The 18,402-nt window shown below is 33.7% G+C and overlaps 3 protein-coding genes across 6 annotated transcripts; 2 read left to right on the top strand and 1 right to left on the bottom strand.

Annotated features, from left to right (window-relative positions):
* Positions 1-471: 471 nt before the first annotated feature.
* Positions 472-1,554, top strand: LOC124441432. The gene is made up of 3 exons (XM_046991902.1): positions 472-766; positions 937-1,073; positions 1,448-1,554. Exons 1-3 carry the CDS (start codon positions 624-626, stop codon positions 1,477-1,479), a joined length of 312 nt encoding a protein of 103 aa, XP_046847858.1. The 5' UTR covers positions 472-623; the 3' UTR covers positions 1,480-1,554.
* Positions 1,477-6,439, top strand: LOC124441431 (spermatogenesis-associated serine-rich protein 1-like). Of its 2 annotated transcripts, none has more exons than XM_046991901.1 (4): positions 1,477-1,554; positions 1,641-1,755; positions 2,138-2,197; positions 5,942-6,439. In XM_046991901.1, exons 1-4 carry the CDS (start codon positions 1,482-1,484, stop codon positions 5,967-5,969), a joined length of 276 nt encoding a protein of 91 aa, XP_046847857.1. In that variant the 5' UTR covers positions 1,477-1,481; the 3' UTR covers positions 5,970-6,439. The 2 variants fall into 2 exon arrangements, with proteins under 2 accessions (XP_046847857.1, XP_046847856.1); XM_046991900.1 differs by lacking the exon at positions 5,942-6,439 and adding an exon at positions 2,732-2,918.
* LOC124441428 (histone deacetylase 8-like) lies at positions 3,862-18,357 on the bottom strand. 3 transcript variants are annotated; one of them, XM_046991895.1, is made up of 12 exons: positions 18,286-18,357; positions 15,458-15,669; positions 14,969-15,021; positions 14,601-14,702; positions 14,467-14,527; positions 13,899-13,960; positions 13,561-13,663; positions 13,023-13,214; positions 12,840-12,937; positions 12,081-12,240; positions 11,799-11,846; positions 10,212-11,523 (listed from the first exon to the last, which is right to left on the bottom strand). In XM_046991895.1, the coding sequence occupies exons 1-12, from the start codon at positions 18,319-18,321 to the stop codon at positions 11,289-11,291; spliced, it is 1,362 nt and encodes a 453-aa protein (XP_046847851.1). In that variant the 5' UTR covers positions 18,322-18,357; the 3' UTR covers positions 10,212-11,288. The 3 variants fall into 3 exon arrangements, with proteins under 3 accessions (XP_046847853.1, XP_046847851.1, XP_046847852.1); XM_046991896.1 differs by lacking the exon at positions 18,286-18,357 and adding an exon at positions 17,879-17,977; XM_046991897.1 differs by lacking the exons at positions 10,212-11,523; positions 11,799-11,846; positions 12,081-12,240; ... (7 more) ...; positions 15,458-15,669; positions 18,286-18,357 and adding exons at positions 3,862-4,165; positions 4,305-4,413; positions 4,987-5,081; ... (6 more) ...; positions 9,818-9,876; positions 9,990-10,081.
* Positions 18,358-18,402: the final 45 nt, after the last annotated feature.

Raw genomic sequence — 18,402 nt, forward strand, 5'->3', positions numbered from 1 at the left:
CGGCATCTCAACAACACGAGGTCTTCTTTTTCAAATTAGCACGCGGTCACATTTAAACCGACTGCGTAGAACAATAAGAATAAAGAGATTAGCAATCACGCTATAACGTGTTCAATTATCTCATTAGTAATGACTTTTTGATTTTTAAATTTACCTCGCAAATCCTGTTAAAAGGCACTTCGTTAGTTACGTTATTATTTTCTCGCATGATGTTGTCCAATTCGATTTCGAATTTTATGGTAAAGTTCATGCATCACTAAACGACAACATGACTCGGAGTATATAACTCGATTTGAAAAACTTTGCTGCATTTGAAAGCAAATTTTAAGTTCAGGACAGGGAGACGCCGAAAATATAATGTAGAGTTTCAACTCAAAAGTAAACATTCCTAATAACCATACATAATAGAATAAATTTTCGAATAATTAATTACTTTATCGCATGATTAATTCCGTTGATAATCAAATAACAACGTCGCTATGGTAGTAGCAAAACACGTAACGGTTTTGAAAATCTAGTTGACGATCAAAACATTGTTACTATAATCAAACACATAGAGTAAATTCAAATGTAAATTCTATACAATCGAGTTTATATGTTTCCTTGTGACTACATGTGTCAATATGTATCAAAGCTATTGTGGTAAGCATGGACTGTACCAGCATTCGTATGGTGAATATGGAAGTAAATCCATTGGAGAGCCTGATTGGATACCACATGTACGAAATGCCTTAGATTACCCTGATTGTCAAGAACATTCACCAAAGTAAGGAAAAACTTTATAAAGCAAGTAGTAAAGAAGCAGACATATTTTACAACCTTTTCTCCTCCCATTAGTGTAACTGAAGGTTTATAAATTTATTTACCTTATACTCTTAAGATTTAATTACTAATATCATCTCTTACTTTAAAAATATTTATTGCCTTGTGTTTAAGGGGTGGAGACGGTTTGGATTGGTGTTCAACAATAAGATGTCCACCAAAGTATGTTGAAGAGAAATTTACCAAAGCACAAAGCAAACTACCTTCTCCAATTTCAAAGGGAAACACATGCAAGGAGATTGCAACTCAAGGTATCAATATTTTTCTACAAGTGAAGAGAATGTATTCAGGGGGGTGCATATTATGGGTGCAGGGTGCTTGTGACGTCCTAGCTTTTGCAATACTTATTTGTATAAAAAGTTGCTCCAGAAATTGATAGAGAACAAAAAACTGTGAGCTACAGTTCTTTATGAAATATAGTTATACAGAGACTAAAAATCTTGCTTGCAGAACATACAACACCCCAAATTTTTTGAATGGGGAGAGGGAGAATGTGTGCCCTGAACATGCCAATCAATTGTAAATTGAATCATTTTTGAATGAAAAAAGGCATTTGAGGTTATATGATGCATCAAAAGCACAAAATAGCAGCTGAAGAAATGATGTCCACAACATTTGTATTTAGAAACTGAAAAAATTGAGCATCTTAAAAAATGAGGATGAGGTACACAGATTGTAAAGAAGAAAACTGGGAACTAACATTAGAGAAATGTTTAGGAGAGAAAAGAAAAGGTGATGATCTTGTTTTGGAATTTGCATTCAAAAAGCATGAACATTGAAAAGTTCCACTCTAATATTTGTGTTTGTCATTCATTCAGCATGTAATAAAAGAAATGGTATAAATGAAAGATCACCAGGAGATAAATGTTATAAAGCACCAGAATGTTCATCACATTTCCATCGTAAAAGCACAATGTCAACAGTAAAGTTTGGGTATGTCTTCAACCAAGGGGTGGATTTAGCTATAGGCAAATCGTAAAATTACAATGTCAACAGTAAAGTTTGGGTATGTCTTTAACAGGGGGGTGGATTTAGCTATAGGCAAAATAAATGACTTTATTGCATCGATTGGTTTATTTTTAGTCTTTAGAAATTTAAAACCAATGACTTTGTTATAAAGGTATTTTAAATTTCAATTTAGCAGTTATAATTTATTTTGCCTATAGCTGGATCTGCCACTGGTCTTCAATGTATATTTTGACATCTATGGTTGCAATATAAATATTTTACGTTACTACAGGAATGCCTTAGCTTTTTTTTTAAATCAAATTTGAACTAAGAAGGTGTGTGTAGTATGGAATTTTTGTTTATATAGTGAGATCATCAAACCACCTGACACATTCATTCCCTTGCTCAAGTCACCCTTGAAACCGAGGTAACTTTATTGATAAAATATTGTCATGTCATTTTGTAACTTGGCTGCTGTCAGTTTATGTTTGACAAAGATCAACTTTATACTTGTTGGTATGGTGTAACTTGCGTTGCAAGATTGCGGAGTTGGGACTTAATTCACTTAAATGTAGCAAGGGTGTGTTTAATTTGTTTCGCTTTTTTAACCAAAAAATGTTTAAATAAGATGTCTAGATAATGTTTCACGTTGAAATTTTTAGAGATTCTATTCTCTTTAAAACACTTTCTTGCCTGATGAGTTACTAGGTTATGTCTGGCGAAACTGCCAAATTTTTTTAGTTGTGTTTTTGCGAAAATAACATTCATGTTTCTTGGTGACAGTTCACTGTGCTTATTGTTGCTATTTTTGGTTTTCTCCCAACTACCATCGTTAAAAACTGTGAGATTGAACGAGAACAGTACTTATGACGACACTGTCTGCAAATTAAGACATGACTCGCCTTAAATCAACAAATTTTCCTTTAAACACCTAACGTTGTTTTGCTTTGTACTTGAAAAGCATCCGTTATCGCGGAAAAATGAAAATAAAAGAAAAAGAGAAGGAGATAAAGGAAGTTATAGCTTTGGATAAATGGAAGCCAGCTGAACCATTGTGTATTCATAAATAATTACGGTCATCGTGAAGATTTGAGTTCGCATTTAATATTTACGACGAGTTTTTGAATAGACATGTTTCGACATCTCATGATGCCATCTTCAGTATAAGTGAAGTAATAAATAATACAAGGCTTATATAAAAGATGTCGAAACATGTCTATTCTAAAAAAAACTCGTCGTATGTCTTAAATGCGCATTAGCAATAGTGCTTCTACGAAATTAAACATTTGAATTACTGACTACGAGCGCATTTTTGAACTTAGGCGTAGTTCAAACGTCGAACTTTACATGCGATGAACGCAAAGAGAACAGAAAATGAGATGAACTTCGTCATTATCTTTTGTTTTTATTGCGTTTGGCTCATGTAAAGTTCGACGTTTGAACTAGGCCTTACATAGTTCATGGTTTGTATATAAACACAGTACTTGATTTGTACGAAGTCTTTTTAACGGTCATGGAAACTGAAAGGTCAATTAGTGGATAGCATTCAAAATCTTTTCAAAAGCCAAAAGCTACTGGTGAAAGTAATCATGGAAAAAACGTAAATAAAAGAAAACAAAATTTCATGATAAAATTTTCGATATGGACAGAGCATCGTGCAATAGCCAATCCGCCAGCTTGGTCGTACTATGTAAAATTTCAGGTCATTATCATTTATTAATAAATTTTTTCCATTTAGTGAAGACAGAAAATTTTACATAACGCGACCAAACTTATACATTTATCGTTTCTTTACTGATTACTCTGTAACTAATTATAGTGCTGATCATGTTTGTAAATGTAGATCGTCCAGGTTTGTATAGTCCTGAGAAGGACTGTTTTTGTTGTTGTTGACTGACGTTTCGACAACCTTAGCGGTAGTCATCTTCAGAGTCAAAATTATAGTGCTGATAGGTGCAACAAATTATTTCCGTATAAAAGAAGCTTGGTATACTTTGAAACAAGTTTGTAGTCATGAACTTGGTCAAGGCATTAAAAAATGAAAGTGTAGTTACAATAAAACATTTCGTTTTGAAATAAAAGCCGAAAAACTACACAAGAAACTATCTTTTTTTGTCTCATAAAATATTTTATGTAGTTCAGCAGCAAAGAGATTAAAGCTAATGCTAAATCCAACACAACCACGGAAAACGAACGCTACTGGATTTAAGTGATTTGTAACATGTGTTTTTGCATTAAATTATAGCTAACAACTCATAAATATAGTGGGAACACGAGCAACTAATAAACAATCTTTATAGAAAAATTGTACCTTGCTTTATTTACTTAGCTGACTTTACCATCTTGTTTTCTGAAGTAGTAGATTTTTATTTTCAACATATGTTTGTGAGATTACCTGAAATATACAATGTTATGCACTTATAAAATTTATCTTACCAACGAAATACTTTATTATAAATTATATTTGAAATCTGTATTCTCTCTAATTGATGCTTGATTGAAAATCACGAATCCACGCATATGTATAATTTTACCTTTCAACACAGGTAGTAATCTTGCTAGATAGTTAGCTGAATTTTTATTCTTTTTAAAATGATGGGGTGAGATAGCCAGAGTGTAGTCAGGACCATACTTTGTGAAGAACTATAAAATATATAAATGTGAATTTAATATTATCCCCTGAAGATTGAGAAATCACGAAACAGGCTTGTCGGGATGAAATTGTAGTTTTGTGTATTTTCTTCTTCTTAACAATATATATATATCATATATATAAATGTATAAAAATAAAAGTTTCTCCGGATTGTGTAAAATGATTTTATTGAGCTTTCGACTCGTTGCTTCGAGCCTTTATCAGAATGAGGAAGTTATCTATTTACAGTTGCTTTAATCATGTAGACGCTTAGAGCGTCTAATTGGATTAGAGGGTGGATTAATGTGATTGGATGGGGTGAAATGCGTTGCCATGGGTTAACTTCCTCATTCTGATGAAGGCTCGAAGCAACGAGTCGAAAGCTCAATAAAATCATTTTATACAATCCGGAGAATCTTTTATTTTTATACATTAAAATGCCTGGATTTCCAATCTTTAAACTTATATATATAAATACACAATTGATAAACGATAGCAGTTATGTTAGAAATGGTTCAATCTCTATAGTCACTCTTCCCAAATTCATTTCCCTTGTGCTGTGAAAAGGATAGCGGTGTCTTTACCTTATGTTCGGGTATATCGTTAGGTAAACTCTTGTCTAATATCATCGCTGTTATTAACGTCCAACATTTGGCAGCATTAGGAAAGTTATATCCTCCTGAAGGAATATAGAGAATTGCATGAAAATTTACTTACACACACTCCAAAATAGTGTCTCTTTAATATGTTTGATGACAACGCATTGAACACAGTGTTAGGAACATTTCTCAGTGCAATCAGTTCGTTGAAGCAATCAATGTTTTGTAAGGTCAAATGGAAACACCGCTCTAGTTGAAGACATCATTTAGCGTAAACCTACTTATATTAGACACGAACCTCCGCCAAGCAGTAGAAGTGGTTTCCTGAGCGATGATATATAGCGAATTGACGATATAAAAGCGTGATGTGTAAGATTGAATGAATTCATTGGATCACCAACTAAACCATCCACACCACATTGACATACAATTGCATCTGGTTGAAAAGCTTCATTTAGTTCCTTTACAACGCTTAACATAAGAAAAATCAGTTGAAGAGCGGCAGCCAGGGGTAGTCTTGCAGAGTACGCATGTGTGAAAAATCAGTTGAAGAGCGGCAGCCAGGGGTAGTCTTGCAGAGTACGTATGTGTGAAAAATCAGTAGAAGAGTGGCAGGTGGGTAGTTGTGCAGAGTACGTATGTGTGTGTGGAGAGGGGTGGGTCAAAGTACAGTAAACATCATCCATTATTTTTTTATGATGAACAATGCATAATACGTAAAAATAATTAGAAATTTAATGTAGAATTAACCTTAACGTAGGTGCTTGGGTACAAATTTCATGACCAATTAGACAATCACAAATGGATATTATCAACAAAATATATAGTTATATGCATACGTATGCATCGTAAAAATGTTTTATAGATGTGAGTACGGGACGTAAATGAAACTTAGTTAGTAAAGTACATTTATAGGTAAATAATACCCAAATTGTTTTAGAGGTACAGTGGCAAAGTTTCAGAGGTAGAGCACAGGACTCAGGAGATGCTGAGGTGCAAAACAAGAGTTTCAGAGGTAGAGCACAGGACTCAGGAGATGCTGAGGTGCAAAACAAGAGTTTCAGAGGTACAGCACAGGACTCAGGAGATGCTGAGGTGCAAAACAAGAGTTTCAGAGGTACAGCACAGGAGTTCCAGAGGTAGGTACTGTATAGAGAAATTTTATGGAAGAAGGTGAATGAATCGCGATAGAAAACCCAGAGAGAAGCCAAAATAAAAAATACGAAATGAAGACTTGAAGTAAACACAAACGTTACTTACAAATTGACAAGTTGAACGAACAGTGAATCATTCATTCCATCCAATAAGGGAATATTAAGACAATGATGTTTTCCTTTTCCAAGTCCAATCTCAAAACACGATCCAGTACCTGAAATCATCATGTTCGATAAAATTATAAGTGAATAAAGTATGTTTCACTAGAATTATGAGTAAAATATCGTAAATAATCGATTATATACAGCGACGTTTGTTTATTTTCCCAACATTTTTGGAGAGGAGCACTTATTCAAGTAGCATGCTGCTCACCATTTACGGTACGCGCTAAAAGAATCATAGTTATCACATAATAATAAGTAAACTATGATTAATTAGAATTATACAATAATTAATAAACTATGATGATACAATAATTATTAAACTATATTTAATTAGATAGAATTATACAAAAATTAGTAAACTATGATGATACAATAAGTAAACCATGATTAATTAGAATTATATAATAATTAGTAAACTATATTCAATTAGAATAACACAATAATTACTAAACTACGTTCAATTAGAATTATACACATGCTAATAAAGTATGTGTAATTTAAAGTGACTTGGCAGGATGCGAAAAAGCATTAAAATAATAAACATGAAATAAAACCTGGAAAAAATCCATCTGTGTATTTATGAAAGGATAACGTGAAGACCGAAGGTGTGTAGAAGAACGCTTCTTGAACACCTAAAAATATTGAATACGTGTTTTCATTCAAATACGTGTTTTCATTCAAATACGTATTTTCATTCAAATACGTATTTTCATTCAAATACGTGTTTTCATTCAAATACGTATTTTCATTCAAATACGTGTTTTCATTCAAATACGTGTTTTCATTCAAATACGTATTTTCATTCAAATACGTGTTTTCATTCAAATACGTGTTTTCATTCAATACGTATTTTCAAACGGTAAAAGAACGACCAGACATTTTATCTTCAATATACGCCTGGTGCACTCATATTTGGACAAGGAAAATAAATGATTATTACAATGAACATATGTATATTTAATTATTGCTTTATTGACTGACAGTAGCTCAAACTCTTCTTCGTTTTTTTCAGTCTTCACTTTGGTTAAAGTTTGAACTAAATTCTATTTAAGACATCTAAACTCGGCTACGCATAGCTTATCACATTAAATTGTATGAAGATCGGTAAAAATCATTTCATCGAAAACATCGTCACTCTAGACTGTTTTTGTGTGGAGTTGCTACATTTTTCTCAATCATTAAATGAGCCGAAAAAGCAAGAAACAATATGGACATTTGGGACAGTAAGAAAATGTGTAGTAAACGTGACCTAATGCCTGTCATTTGAACGACTTTTAGAAAGAAGAAAAAGTTTTTAGAAAGAAGAAAATTTTTACCATCGCCATGATGCAAATCAAGATCGATGTAAAGAATTTTTTTAAATTTCTCCTTCAGCTTCAGTATTCCCAGAACGATGTCATTGACATAGCAATATCCTGACGCTTCGTCCCTGTCGAAAAATACACACATGAGCAAAAAAATTCTCTCGACATTGTCTAATATCGTCCTGTACGTACGTATGACATTCACTGACAAGAAAAGACTTTAAAAAGACTTCTGAAAATTTAAAAAAAAACTGCAGTAAGACTGAGTACCGTAAATGCTCGCTATAGCGCTAGTTTAATTTTTCCAATTTTAAATGCGGCGCTCATGCGGGAGCGGCGTTTATTAAAGATTTTTATTGCTCCAAGACAATAACGACAAGACAAAATCTATTTTCATTATATAATCTCATATAACTTGATGAAAATAATGTCAGATAGATGCAGAACAAGGTTGTCGTAAACTTTAAATTCTAATAACTCTAACTGAGCGCCGTACTAAAGTACTCAGATGCGGCGCTTAACCGAGAGCGGCGCTAAACCGAGCATTTACGGTAAGATAGCAACTGAATGTTTTACGTACCCCCCTCCCCGGAAACGTTTTTACTCTCTCACCAGAAAAAGCAAATATGATGATGACATAGCTACAATTTTCTAGCATGTAAAAATATCATGGTATACACTAAAACAATTGCAACTAGCTTATAATCAAGGATATGTAGATCAAGGATGATTTTTGGTGTTGCTCACAGTTAAATTTGGTTGGCTACCTTTGAGGCATAACCATGTCATGCTTTGTTAAATCCCCTTACACTTGTAACATCATTGAGATTTTTTTGAAATGTGCTCCATCAAACACAAATAGTTTTGATTTCTTAGAATATCAATATTTTGTTGTTGAAATTGATACCCCTCCGTCATTCACCCCAGTTACCAGTATATCCACCAATATATTACCCCTGACCCAGTTAATCTGTAAGGAAGCATTGAACTGTATATAACTGGATGACTACCTTCTGCCAAAATTTAAATCCAGCAATTTAACTTGTTTTATGGCATTTATGGCGGTACACTAAATGCATCACTTTACCAAAACGCATACAAGTCTGGAGATAAAATGTTTCATGCAAGTATAGGAATGTTTATATAAAGGTAGCTTTCCATTTATACACATATTTAGTTCAATAAACAACACTAACATAGTAAAAAATATACTGAACAATTAAAGACAGATATTCAATGCAAAATAAGATGAACTTACTCCATGCAGACATTGTGTCAATCAAGCTACAAGTCTACAATCGAAGCGTCAGACAATGTGCTTAGTCATCATTTTTACAAGCTTTCAGAATAACATTACAACGTCTGTTTTCTAGGTGAAGATCCTAGTTAAAAGGTTTGTATTTATGACCAATATTACCTATGTGCATGATGCCATCCTCCACACCAGTTTATAGCTGTTGCAAACAACGAAGAATTCAAGGACTCTGCAGCTCTTAATGTTCCTCCGGCAACCATACTCAAGCAATGATACAAATCTTCAAACACGGGACAATCATAACCTGCAAAGAATCATTCGTTGATGAAATTTTCAGTTTTTCATTTACAAAATTTTCACCAATACAATTGAGCTAAATAAAATTGAAATGTAAGCTCCCATCAAAATCTAAAGACAGCAATGTCATAAGTCCAAATCTTTCCATGTACAGTCCAAATATTGTCAATTTACAACTGTAAGCTAGAAATCTGAACAAGAACACCTGGAGGTAAAATTTTGTTTCATTCAAGGACACGTATGTTTACCTAAAGACAGCTTTCCTGTAATATATTTAGTCCAGTAACTTCAATGACTGATAGTCTCTTAAACAGTATAATACCTATTCCAAATTCTTCAAGCAATTTCTCAAAATCTTCTTCATTCTCATTTTCTTCAGCTTTTTGTAAACACGAAACGTAGCCCTTTGAATGGAACCTTTCCAAGTCTTTTCCTGAGGCTGGAACTGGCTGGAGAACACTATAAATTGTTAAAAACCAAAATATTTTTAACGTCCATTGGACCAGTTCCACATCAATACAACAAGATGTTAAAAACCAGTATAAAACATAGTACTAACATAGCAATGATAGCATAACCGGGCAACAAAATTAGTAGATATTATATTCACGTAGCTTTAAATACAATACATAAAAAAATACCTTAAATTGGGTAAGTTCAACAAGCCGTAAGCTTTAATTAAAGAATGGACGATGCTCGCCTTAAAGAGGAATGAAATGAAATGCAAAAACTACTTTCTTTAAACGACGATAATCTGGTCCACTGAATTTATACGAAGGAGTCATTAACTGATTTTTAATCTTTAAGACTTACACGTCCTTTCAACTTCGGCAGTTGGTCACAACATTGAAGAAATTCATGAGAAAAAATGTAGGAAACTTTTGTAGAGGACGACATCTGTTTTCTTTACGTCGTTTTAAATTAAACTTGGCGCGAAATCCCTCCGAAGTACTTGACGGGACAAACCGAGCTTTAACCGAACTAGTTCCGAGAGATATGAGGACAAAATAAAATAGGTACGCGCAGCGATCATTGTAAATCATAGAAATTCGGATCTTTATTAAAAAAATATTTAGTTAGTATATAGAAAGCTCTGATTTAAGAAAAAATATATTTAAGAAATTTCAACAAGATTTAAAAAGTTGTCATCACTTTCAGTAAAATTAATTAAATTATTAAAACACATCCAGATATCAGGTGTATGTATGAGAGACGCTAGAAGAGATATAAAGTTTAACTGAAATTGCTTTACAACAACAGGGACCGCAAAATATCACTACTTGTGAAGGGGGAGACTCAATTTCATATATTTACATAAAGTATACTCTACTTTGTTTGTTTCTTATTTCTTATTTTAATGTTTTAGTAGAGATCAATCGTATGAATTATAACATATGAATATGTGAACATGAGCCTTCCCCAGTTATAAATATTCGTCTCATACAGTACCGGATTAATCAATGGGCAAGACTGGGCAGCTTCCTGGAGGCCTCCACAAGCAAGGGCCTCCACATTATTTAAAAGAAAATTAAACATTGTTGCTTTAAAGAGCAATTTGTTTACTCGTAAAGTTAATTTCATTTGATGAAGAACAGACTACGTTTGACAATACATCACAGTAAACTCAGCCATTTTGCTTTGATGAGCATTGAGGACGATATTCTAAGAGAAATAAACTTGGACGAACTTATCAAAACTGCTAGAATCAAATCTCACATAGTACTCTATCTCAAGTAACATTAAATCATCGTATGCAAATGCTATACACGCTATATACCAAATTTATACTTTTATCAGACGCTTTACAAAATTTGTATGTGAACTTTGCAATTGGAAAAATGGGCAATCCATAGACTTTAGAGTAAGGGAAAGGAGGCCTTTACGCATTTTTGCTGCCCAAGGCCTTCACACATCTTAATCCAGCCCTGGTCTCCTATAAACACGAGCGCACACTATAAGAAAATATTTCAATGACATTGCAATAAATTATATATATTGAAGCATCTGGTCGTCAACAGATGAAATAATACTAACAGCATTACCATTTGTTTATAATATTTTTGATCATAAAACACCATCAATACTAGCCAATACGTGATGCGTTCTGACTACCTAAAGGCAATCTGGACAACTTTGATGTTGTGAGAAGTTTGCCGGTGAATGGATTACGGGGGCAGAGCAACGTGAATTGCACTGCGGAAGAGTACAATTGTCGATTAAGAATGATTTGCAATGTGTCGATCGAGATATGGAGGAGAGGGACGAGTTTGTTCTTTCCTCTTTGGAAATCCAACAGTTTACTGCATGATCAAGTGTGTAACCTTTGACTTTCACCATAAGCCAATCACTAAATAATATAAAATTGAAATTGATTTACTGCTCACTCAGTTGTTTTTAATTAATCAGCTACTTAGGAGGCTCGTTTTAAAGACTATTCAGCACAAAACTTCGAAATAAAATTATACGAATAGAAAACAAAAAGACAAGGCATGTCATTGGTCAAGAAATTTGATAACAACCAATCGTAATTCACTTGTTTCTTTAAAATATTAATTATATTATGGTATGAAAACTTGACGACACACTTACCTGTTTTCTTTATTAATAAAAATTATGCCTTACCTTTTCGTTAAAATTGAATGTGAGAGGCAGGCAGGTAAGAAAACCCCACTAGAAGGAAATGAGAAAACGTAATTTAGGCCTCTTTTATACGTCGCATTTTATATGAGTCGAATGCATTCAAAACAAAAGATGATGAGGAATTACATTTCATTTTCTTTAGTATCCAATGCATTCGATGCATGTAAAATGCGACGTATAAAATAGGCCTTAGAGCCACGTGTGACAGACATTGACTGCTATGCATAGTCTTTCAATAAAATTGGAAATTTCAATAAAACTTACCTAAGGCCGTTCTTGACAACTGATTTTTTCATTTTCAACGCTGCTGACATTAGTCTATTTATTAAAAGTTCTCCTTTCATAAGACTGGCGTTCATTGACGTTGGATTGTGAACCAAAACTTGGGTGGGATCATAAATCCATTGGAAAATGAATAAAGGACCTAAATAACATATATTTTCATTTTTTGACACCATTCTTATAAATTGTATGTAGTGTAAAAACTGTTCTTGTTCTCTGTTGTTCATTCATCACTACTAAATACGCAGAGGCGTAACTAGAACGTTAATTGGGGGGTGGGGTGGGTGTATATTCATATATTCAGTTGTGCCAGACTGAATTTAAATCACTTTCAAGAGAAATCAGTAGAGCACACGGAATATGTGAATATAACACCCCCAAATTAACGTTCTGCTTACGCCTATGCAAACACGGACACACGTTATCGTATTTCCTATACATTTCATGTAGTGTAAAGTTTTATGTAGTGAAAAGACTGTTCTTGTTCTCTGTTATTCATCCATCACTACCTACACTGACACACGTTATCTTATTTCTTATATATTTTATGTAGTGTAAAGACTGTTCTTGTGCTTGTTATTCATTCATCACTACCTACACTGACACACGTTATCTTATTTCTTATATATTTTATGCAGTGTAAAGATGTTCTCGTTCTCTGTTGTTCATTCATCCCTACCAACACTGACGCATATTATACACGATTTTCGTTCATTTCTACTCTACCTAACCTTATCTTACTTTTCAAACTTTTATACACATTATGACCAAAGTAACATCTCCACGGTTCATGTTGAAACATATTGCTACACGTTTCTGGCAGAACACCGTTCCAATAACTGCAAAAATAATAAAAACAAAAGAAAATTTTTACAATTTTTCAACGTAAGAGTCTTTTGCTCCAACCTTTACAGAAAAACTAACCTCATTCCCATGCGTATGCCATGTGACGGACTATTACAAACTGTTGGATTTATTTTACATTTACTTAAGTCTGGTTTGCTCTCTAGATACCATCCTGAGTCAGCAATACCTCGAACTTTGCAAGATGAACCAGCGGTTGACATCATTTTGGCTACACGATCAATGCTCATGATCACACCGATGCCCCCAACACTAAACAGAATGCGAGAAAATTGTAAATATTGTCATTGTGGTTTCGTAAAGTCTGTTCTACAAACTGAACTACAAGATCAACTGTAGACTATGATGATGTTTCAAAACACAGTTCTAGTTTCTTTCATATTTTTATATCATAGATAATAACATCACGTTCTTGTAATGTACTCAGGCATAGTAACAAGACAATAGTTATCTCCAATGTTCTATCAACTAAATTACAAGACAAACTGTGGACTGTGATGATAATTTGAAACACAGTTCCATATACGTCAGTGTTGTGATGTACGGTGGATAAAGTTCAAACATAAAAGGACAATTACATCATTAATATAAAAACCACCTGCTTCCAGCCAAGATAAGTTGTTTAGCACCCATTAAACCATTCATTAAAAGTTCTCGTATAACTTCGTTGATGATTCTGTAACCCATAAACGAAAATTTTCCTAAATCAAACAAAAAGATTAAATTAATCTTGGTATTGTTGGTTGGACACTTAACAAAACTAATTACAGCGAAAACCTGCACGCTGAACCAGTCTGGATTGTCTGTATTGGATTCAGAATCTAGATTATTTGCTCGATGCGCATTGTATGAATGATTATGAACGCATGCGTGGAAGAGGAAATGGTAAACGAAAAGCCCGAAGAATAGTAAAAAGAAAATGTTATATTCTCTAACCTCCAGACTCCGACTTTGATATATTTCCACTCCAAACATCACTGGAACAATATGGCACCAATCTGTTGTTAATGGATAATAGTTTGAGTTGAAAATTTTCAGCTGGTTATAGCTACTGCAGCAAATAACTTATAGAACTGTAGATAGAAAATCACGCGAGACAAAATTATGATGGACTAATAAGCTTCTTTCAACATGTCACATGACAGTGACGTATGCTTGGGATGCATTTGTATTCCTAACATTCTCCAGCGAATAAACCAGTTTGATTATTACTTGAGCTGTTGCAAGAAGAAATTTTCCTTCTTTTTCCAGCGCTGATTTGCATAAGTTTGCGTTCGCAGTTTGTTGTGCAGCCAGTAAAATGAAAAAGGCCATGAAATAAAAAAGGTCAAGTTTCCGAATCTGATATCGAGGACGAAAAATCCACAGTTACTTTGGACTCCATTAGACCGAGCAATGTAGTTGTTACAAGTGAACAGTGCGTCGATTTATTTTAAATGTCGACGGAGAAAGAAAATTATCATAAGTAGATTATTTCAACCAAAAACGCAAAATGGATTCTTACACGTGATTGGCATCGTACCAGGAAGGATTTTCACTAGCCTTAGATGAAAGAATGCCAGAACCTTGGTAAAAAAAAAGATTTCAAGCATCTATTTTATTTTTTGAATCACTATTACACCAATTTTTTACACCAACCTCTGCGTTGTAACGGCCAATTTTTTGATGACATTAGGGACTCAATGTCGCTTATGTTCATTCGTTTGGTACAAGAAGCATCGTTGAAGCAATACCATCCCCCTTTAACAAAAACGATTTTTAAAGAAAATGTCACTAGCACTGAAAGACCATCACATTTCATAATACCAGTGTTCTACAAGACCAGCTGTGGACTATGATGATATTTAAAAACACAGTTCTAGTTTCTTTCATAACTTAGTATCATAGAAACTAACATCACGTTGCTGTGATGTACTCAGGTATAGTAACAAGATAATCATTCTCTTCAATGTGTTGCACCAACTGAGCTATAAAATCAATTGTGGACTGTGACATACGATTTATACCTTCAAGATAAATAATCCAATTTTTGCTTTGGTAAGATCTTTTAATGTAATACCTAAATATTGAAACACACATATCATTGTCGATATTTAGCCATTTGAGGACATTAATAATTCCAAAATATAAAAGAAATTTTGCGAACGAAAAGAGATTTAACAGAATAGTTTTATGATATGAGAGCAAGGTTTTCGAATATGCCATTACATTTTGTGGTTCTATCGCCAAAAAGAAACCACAAAACTTAACAAAACATTGTTTGACGGAAAACGAAATTTATAAATTCGCGTTTTCCCGCAGTTTTCGAGTGTGCTATTTGTAATTTTTTGTTTCTTAATATTTGGTACTAAAATAGTCCTGACGAACGAGAATCATAACTTTCCGGGACCAAATATTTCGTGAACAAACCCTACCCAACGAGCTCAACACTACTTTGCCTTTTTCGTTCATCCTCCTGTGAGTCATAAGCAAAAAGTACATTTTTTATGGCTTACCCTGCAGTCGATCCATCATTGCATGTAATATCTGCATTCTGGAAGCGCATCATATGCAGATGATGGTCTTTTTGTTGACATTTTAACAGTTCATTTGCGAGATAATTAACTTTGTATTCAAGACGTTGAATCTGATTGAAAAACAATCTGCTCGGTAGAGGATTACAGGCCAAGTGAGGAAGAAAAAGGACGAGGAGGGCAAAGTACGATTTCTATATAAATGTAAAGAAGAAAAGTGATATTTTCTTTTGCATTTTCTGCTTTATATACAATTTATTTTACGTTGTGTAAGGACTGTCCTAGTTCTTGGTGTTCATTCATCACCATGTACACTGACACACGTTATCTTATTTCTTATATATTTTATATAGTCTAAAGACTCTTCTTGTTGTCTGTTGTTCATTCATCACTATCTACACTGACACACGTTATCTTATTTCTTACACATTTTATGTAGTGTAAAGAAGTTCTCGTTCTCTGTTGTTCATTTATCACCATCTACACTGACACACGCTATCTTATTTCTTATACATTTTATGTAGTGTAAAGACTGTTCTTGTTCTCTGTTGTTCATTCATCACTACCTACACAGACACACGCTATCTTATTTCTTATACATTTTATGTAGTGTAAAGACTGTTCTTGTTCTCTGTTGTTCATTCATCACTACCTACACAGACACACGCTATCTTATTTCTTATACATTTTATGTAGTGTAAAGACTGTTCTTGTTCTCTGTTGTTCATTCATCACTACCTACACTGACACACGTTATCTTATTTCTTATATATTTTATGTAGTGTAAAGACTGTTCTTGTTGTCTGTTGTTCATTCATCACTACCTACACAGACACACGTTATCATATTTCTTAAATATTTTATATAGTCTAAAGACTGTTCTTGTTGTCTGTTGTTCATTCATCACTACCTACACAGACACACGTTATCTTATTTCTTGTATAATATGTGTAAAAACTGCTCTCGTTTTCTGTTGTTCATTTATTGCAATGAAGTAATCACGAGGGAACAAAACACCAAACAATATATAACCTACACTGTTACAGAAAGCAATAACCACACACTTGTTTAGACGAAACAGAAAAACAATAATTATTTATGCCCGGCCGTTATCTCAGCTGACGAAATGAGTTTTTGGCAAAACCATTTGTTCAAAGTAGGAAAAGTGTCAGTACATTATTTATTGCATTAATTTCAACTGCAGACGTCCCAAATATAGAATGAAAACAACATGCTCAGATTACGTGTGTAAACGATTATAGGATGCGGTATGTTTTATCCCCGGTAAATTTGTCGGTATATGACCTTGATCTATGTGCCAAATCCGAAGTCATGTCATGTATATTACTTTAAAAAAAGCGAAATGAAAGATCTTAGTGAATCACATCTACGATTAAGACATTAAATTTTACAAACATACATTTATGTTATTACATGAAAGGGCGTATCAGAAAGGTGGATCTTTTTGAAACAAGCTGTTGCTAAAATTTTGCAGATTGAACACCATTATTTCACAGATGAAGCTGTAACCCACGCGTAGTTAAAATCAACAAGGCATAGACTCAAAAGTTTTAATTTTTTTCCATAAACTCACTGTTCAGCATCTCTGTCTTCGTTGTGTGGATTTCATGAGACGTTAAATTGCACAATATCCATTTAAAGGCCACAGGAATGCTCTACATACGAACCAGCTATGGTGGGGGTGAAATGTGTTTTTATATAACTGAAGAAGCAAGATCCTTTTACAATCATTAAACACCACACCGAATCTTGGTTAGTCGTTCTCAATCTAACACTCCCTTAAGCACTAAATATTTCGAAAATACCTTTATTTGTATTCCGGGAATCAGAGGCTCAAGACTCAAGTTCAAATACAATTCTATACCGGCTTGAAGAGATGCTATCACCAAGGTTAATATAAATATATAAACGTGATTGTTGCTTCCTATACAGTATTTGATACGACTGTTTTTGTTTTAAGATATTATTAAAATAATTACCATCTGCAATTATAAATGTTATTCAGTCATTCAGCTGAAGTTATTCAGTTATTCAGCAGTTAGTCGGCTGCAATTATAAATGTTCATCAAGTTACGCTTGAAGTGATTAAAAAATTTCTACTTCAATGAGCCACGTGTCAATCTCAAAGATATTGATACTCTACAGCATGACAAAGATATTTAGCTAGGTGAAATGTCTATAAATTGCGTTGAATAAAGTCGTAGAGAAATGTTGGTATTTTTAAGGTTAAAAGAAAAACGCAGCAAAAACTAAGACGGACAGAGTTGCCTTCGAAGACTTTATAAATTCTTGCATATAGCTGGCGTTAGCTGCATGACTTTAAACATGAAATGTTAAGCAAATTGTATCGAAATTACTTCGAGAAACTAAAGCACAACAAACCTTTGATGTTTTCTCCACACTTCTCATTTCGACTTCGTTCTCAAAAATACGTCCAAAATTTTACCGTAATAAAGCTACCATACAGTAATTGATAGTTTACAAAACAAACCATTCAAGTTTTGACAAAGGAAATACCGTTTGCAAACGCTTTCAAGTACATAAACAAAATGTTTATAAATTATAATTATAAACCAACACAGCATGTATACGGCTCTCTCGACGAGAAAGACTATTTTTTAGAAGTGATGCTATTTACGGTGTCGTAAAGGTCTTAATACAATGTGTCGGCATCCCGTTGTTTGAACGCAAATTTTGCGGCAAACATGATGAGGATAATCGTCTATTTATCAGTTCATAATGACTACAATACAGAACTTAAAAGGTGAAAAGCGTGTCCTATCACTTACGTTTGATTGCCGTCTTTCATTACAATAGACAGCCATTATTGCGAGCTAAATATACTTTAGTAAAACGTAAAATAACCCAACGACCACTCGAAAATGAACAAGAAATCACCTCAGCAG

Source organism: Xenia sp. Carnegie-2017, unplaced genomic scaffold (assembly GCF_021976095.1).
Source record: "Xenia sp. Carnegie-2017 unplaced genomic scaffold, XeniaSp_v1 HiC_scaffold_20, whole genome shotgun sequence".
Classification (NCBI taxonomy): domain Eukaryota; kingdom Metazoa; phylum Cnidaria; class Anthozoa; order Malacalcyonacea; family Xeniidae; genus Xenia; species Xenia sp. Carnegie-2017.